At 42.9% G+C, this 5,885-nt stretch overlaps 1 protein-coding gene across 1 annotated transcript in view; it reads left to right on the plus strand.

Annotated features, from left to right (window-relative positions):
• GPR137B (G protein-coupled receptor 137B) overlaps positions 1 to 4,090 on the plus strand; it is a 24,488-nt gene extending 20,398 nt beyond the window's left edge. Inside the window, exons 6-7 of the mRNA XM_026037384.1 lie at positions 1,611 to 1,735; positions 3,302 to 4,090. Of these exons, the coding sequence (XP_025893169.1) occupies positions 1,611 to 1,735; positions 3,302 to 3,413 (237 nt within the window). The 3' untranslated portion in view covers positions 3,414 to 4,090. The remainder of the gene's footprint in view (positions 1 to 1,610; positions 1,736 to 3,301) is intronic.
• Positions 4,091 to 5,885: the final 1,795 nt, after the last annotated feature.

Below are 5,885 nucleotides of genomic sequence, written 5' to 3' on the forward strand. Positions count from 1 at the left end.
AACATTGTCTGTCATAGTAGATTAGTCCTTGGTGATACTATTTTTCTACATAGAACAGCAATATTTTTGCTAGAAAACATGCTTATAATAAAAAAAAAAAAAAAAAAAAGGGACATTAAAAAGGAAGAAACAAAAAAAGGACATTAAAAAAAAAAAAGGACATGAAAAAGGAAGAAACAAAAACAAAGGAAGAAACAAAAAATCAAAAAAAAAAATCCTTCAGTAGAAACCTGACACAAGAGGGAGACCAAGGGCCAGGGGACTGCAGTTTGATGGGCTTAGTAAACTGTTACAGCTGTTAAGTACAAAGAGGCGCAGCGGTAGAAAATATTTACCCAGGAAGTGTGAGGCTAGAATTAAAACCAACCCTCTTTTAGTTAAAACAAACAAACCCTCTGATTTAGTAAAAATCCAGAGCGTTCTTTATTTGTAAAAAAGGAAAAAGCTCCAAGAAACAGTTACGCACTGTTATGCATTAGTTTCAAGTCTTCAGAAATGAAAAGTGTGAGTAGAGGCAGCATTTGCTCCCATTTGGAGGTAAAGCTCTTCAAAGAAGGTTACACTCTGGGGCTTGCTCTCGGGGTATTTGGGTGCTGTCGTCACAGGGTGACTGCAGTGCTTGGTCTTTGCCTTGCCAGACCTCCAAACAGACGAATATGGGAAGCAGGCAGAAGACAGATAGATGTGTTTTCAGTTCATCTGTATCAAAGTTATTTTTATACATACATACTTATATATATATATAAAGTATATATATATAGTGTGTATATATATATAAAGTGTATATATATATATAAGTATGTATGTGTATATATATATAATGTATATATATATACACACATATATACATATACATGTATATATATATATATAAAGAGCTCTGCTGCTTCAGGCCAAGAAGACTTTACATAAGCTTACCAGGTGCAGCAGACACAGTTCCCTGGGGGTACAAGAAGGGGGAACAGCACAGCTGGGGCCTAGCAGAGAGTCTCTGCACTGTTTGAAGAGGGAAGTAAAAAAACAAAACTGCTTTATAAATTAAGAAGTTAAACATACACCCCTTTTTGTGTTTTGTGAAGAGGTGTCTCCTTAGAATCCGACTCTTGAAGCACTGTGTAGACATTGAAAGTGCTGAACAATGTCCCGGCAGCCTTTCAGCCCTAGCCTCTTAACTGGCTGCCGAGGTTCTGCATGATCAGAGCTCAAGATGAGGAAGGGAACGTGCCAGCAGGAAGGGCCCAAAACGTGGGAGGTAAAACCAGTCTCTTTACCTGCATTACATCCTGCTTCCATGCCATTTACTTGAAGGCCCATGTGTCCAGGGCAGGTGAGAACTCAGCAGACAGCCTGGAAYGATAGTGGAGAGCAGTTTTGGAAGCAGGTCATACCGTTAGCTATAAGGAAGGGTTAAACTTACTGCTAAGGTCTGTAGGGTATCACTGTACCGGTGGAGAAGGAGAATGCAAAGAGACTGGATTTGTATACAGCAAATCTCAGATTGTCTGTTTTACGTCAGAAGCCAGGAGTTAAGGCTGCAGTGACTTCTTCTAGATGCAGTCACYGACCAGTTTAGCTGTTGCAATTACTGACTGACGTTTCCATTCCCTCAGGCCAATGCAGGAATGGTCCCAAGCCATGGCTTCAGTCCCCGATCTTACTTCTTTGACAACCCTCGCAGATACGACAGCGATGACGACCTAGCGTGGAATATTGCACCACAAGGGGCACAGGGCAGGTGAGATGCAAGAATGAACAGCTCGCTTCCCATAACAGGAGCTGCTAGGGGAGGGAGATGTCAAATTGTTCTGCTCAAATTCTCATAGGAATTGGCCAGGAACAGGAGAAGAAAGGGGGGAGCTGAAGTAAAAGGCAGCAGTACATGACTGTAAGGATCCAAGTGCCACTCAGAGAAATCCAAGACAAACATGAAAACAGATTAGTAATTTAAGAATTGGAACACTGTGCTTCCCTCTTAATAAAAAAATAAAAAAAAAATAAAAAGGTCAGAAATTCAGATTGCAGGTTTGGTCTTCCCTTTCCTTCAAGAGTAGCTTAAGTGCCATTTACTGGTATATGTGTGAACAAGGTGGCCTAGACAAACATCTAACCAGCTTTGGGGAAAGAAAAGCCTCAGAGTGCAGGCAGCAGTCTGTGGCAGTGAGAAGCTGCTCAGACTTYATCGCATGGCTTGAGGTTTACCTGCAGTGACAGGGACATTCAYTTTCCCAGTTGCCAAAGCCTATGAAAACCCTCGTAAGTGCTGCCTTCTCATGCAACACAGCTTGGGGATGTCACAGAAAACCTGATCCCCTGCAGAACAGTAAGAAGGATTTGCCCACACTTCCAGAGGGAAGCATTTCACAGGAAGAAAGATAGATAGCTGCAACTCAGAGAAGGGAAGGTGCTGCAAGAACACCAACCGAGCCTGAGAGGACTCCACTCTTTGTAATCCTGCTGCTCTCCTCTGTTTACCACATRCACGTACGTCAGTGTAATCAATTCTGTTAAAATGCAGACTTGCTCACTAGGCAAAGCTGGAGTATGCAGATGCAGTTCCTGTCACTCATTTATCTAAGATTATGTAATCATTTACTCTGAGTTCAACCTTGATTCAGTGAAGGTGGCTCTTCACTACTGGCGCTTCCCAGCCCCTCTCCACCCTAGTTTTTCACCAAGTGCCTAGTGCGGCAGAAGACAAGAGCTAGTACCCTCCAGGCTGGTGTCCGACCTACAGCTACGGCCACTCTTCCCCATGGAAGCAGGAAGGAGCCAGCCCCTGGCTACGAGAACAGCTCCCAGGGGCAACCAGAGCAGCCACCGAGCCAGAGCAGCCCCAGAGCCGCCTCCCGCAGCCTCGGGGTTGGGGAGAGGCAGTGCTTGGCCAGGGCTGCTCACCCCGGAGCAGCCTCCTGTAGGGCACAGGACACGCAGGCCTCTCGCTGGCGCTCCCTTGTAGCCACGGAGCTGCTTGCAGATCAGAAGCGTCAGAAGCCAGGGCTGGGGCTTTCAACCACTGCCTGGCTTAGGGAAGCAGAAAGCAGGAGTCTAAAGAACTAGAGGAACCAGAACGCAGGCAATGAGCTAGAAATGCTTCAACTGAAGTAACAGTCAGATCATACCCATAAGCAACAGCCCAGAGATGGTGGGGTGGGGGACAGGAGTGAAGAGAAGAGGGTGTTTCTGCACGTCAGCGGGAGAATTGCGTCTGTGGAATTGCATTTAGTCCCCATCCCCCCCCCCCCAAAAAATCCATCTCTAGAAACAAACTGCCATTCACCAACGCTTCTGTTTTCTTTTTAAGCTTCTCTCCAGACTACTATGACTGGGGACATCAGAACAACAGCTTCATGGCTTATATAGGATCCCTCCAGCAAGACCCAACCCTGGACACAGACCGGCCAAGCCCTATATAACTTCAATCAACCCCAGCATTCTAGGACATTCCAATATTAAAACAATTATTCTGAAAAACAAAGCTTAGCATTTTTTCCTTCACCTTTTGTTTTTTTCCAAGTGTTGCTATGCACAAGTAAATGAAGAACTTGTCTTTGCCACAAGCTTTTTGTAGTTCAAGGAGAAGTATAAGCTAATGATTTAAACTTTGAAGACCATTCTACTTAATACCCTGTTCTAAGCCATGGTATGTTTTGGCTTTGAATGGAGTTGTTAGAGGGTATAATTTAATGATTTTATGCTCATTTTAAAAGAGCAAATTTCATGGAGCTAAATACCATAATTATTTTCTAAGGATTTTTATTTTTTACACTGTGTATTTGGTTAGAAATATATGATTGTATAAAGTATACTGTAAACAACACATGAAAGGATTGCTCAAATGCATGACAGTTGGACTCTTACATGCACTTAGAAGCCTGTAAGGGAAAAATACCAGCTCTATTAAATACTGTCTTTTTAAGTTCCTGCAGCATTCCTGGAGCACGGTTTACTCTTTGGATCTGCACGGCTCACTCTGATGCAAGATGCTCGGAGGCGGYTGCCTCTGTGCACTAGCGAACATCTGAAGCAGCACTGCATTCCTCTAAGAAAAATGGGTCTTCCCAGCAGCTGTAGGGACCATCTCAGAAGCGAAAAGACACTCGACTCCAACTGTAGCATTTTGAAATATAAAACAGGCTAAAGACTTCTAAGTTTGAAAGATTAAAGTTCTATGATCACATCTGTCAAGCAATTACTGGGTACATTCTTAGAAATTTTCAGAGTAATTCAAATACTCGCATACATATATAAACATATGATCAGAGAAGATGACATATATATACATTAATAAAACTAGGAGAACCTTGGCTATATCTGTATATAGAAAAAGGAATACATAAAAGGTTTAAGCAGAAAAGCCTGGACCAAGAGATTAAAATCAGCATACATGGCAGAAGGTCAGGAAAGCCCCGCTTYAGCCTTATGCACTTCAGGAATAATTTAATTTAAATTCTGACACATGAAAACACTAACACACAATTAAGCATCAAAAAGTCCTARTTTAAGGCAAGCAGGAACCCCAAACATGATGTAGGTTCTTTTGTGCCTGATACTGACTGAAACACTCTGTGAAGAGAACAGACCTGCACAGCTGGAACATTCCTTTTCCTTCCTCATTTTCCCCAAATACTCTTTGAAGAAAAAAGCCAATTAAACTATCAGTCAAAGACTCAAAAATGTGCCACAGGGTTGGGAGAACAACAGAGATCCCATTAGAAAGGCATCAATCTGAGCTCCACAAAGTGGTTGGACAAGATTCTTGCATCTTAGAGAAAGCAGCACTTCAAGATGCCCCGATTTCCTGCAGCTCTCATTCTCTGCTAGGGAACATCCCAAGAGAAAGCCCTTAAAAAATCAAAACTAAGCTGCAGCAGTTTGGGTAAGCAGGAATTAGTATGAAACTAAACGCACTCAAAACAGCAAATCTACAGCACAAACCTTGTTGCCAAGAGGGAGACAGTTTATGGGAGGATCAGGGAGATGTAATAAAATCAACTGTAGGAYCAAAGTTGCATAGCTGTTTCATAAGCTAAAACATACATAAATAGTGTAATTATATAATTATTTTATCATACAGGTTATCCTTAAGTTAAACCTAAAGATTAAATACTAGCAAGTGTTAAGATGACCTTCTATGTTCACCCACTGAAGAAAATTTCACACAAAATTCCAATTTCACACAAAATTTGCCCTGAGAGAATTGTGGGGAAGAAACGCATAGTAGTATTCTCAGAAAAATCCAGGCTCCAGCTGGAGCTTCTGAGTTGCCTGTAATCTTCACCTCTTCCAGATAGGAATTAAAATGCAAAATGGCTCCATACCCTCTACGGCCCACACCTCAACACAAGGTACAGCCCTGCAGGCCCTTCCATCCCTCCCTCTGCCTCCTCCCCTACTCTTGATCTTGAGGGCCCTTTGTGAAGKGGGTCCTGAACCCACAGCACAACCACTACCCCTCAGCCACCATTAACAATGAACTCTCTCATGCCTTAGCATGCTAAAATAATCATAAGAGCACACACACCACCCGCTCCTATGATGTATTCTGTCTACAGAAAAACTTGACTGGCCGCAGGGCAACCAGTGAACTGACCTGACAAAACGTTACCAGGTACCCTTTACGGCAGCAGCGTCTCTTCTGATTTAGTCTGGGCAGCTTCGTAATATTTTCCTCTGCGAATCCTAAGCTTTCCTAGTTACTTAAAATGAGTTAAAAGCCAAATYTCCCTGGTTGCCACCAGGTTGGAACGACAGCCCCTTGGAGATCTACCATGGTGGTGTACAAAACTGTGCCAAGACCCAGGGCAAAATGATTGCCAGGAATTGCATCCGTCTTCACACTAGACCTAGCTGCACAGCAAACATTTAAGTGTGAAAATTCTCCACCT

This window comes from Nothoprocta perdicaria, unplaced genomic scaffold, assembly GCF_003342845.1.
Source record: "Nothoprocta perdicaria isolate Ctin4 unplaced genomic scaffold, notPer1 scaffold_197, whole genome shotgun sequence".
NCBI classification, from domain to species: Eukaryota; Metazoa; Chordata; class Aves; order Tinamiformes; family Tinamidae; genus Nothoprocta; species Nothoprocta perdicaria.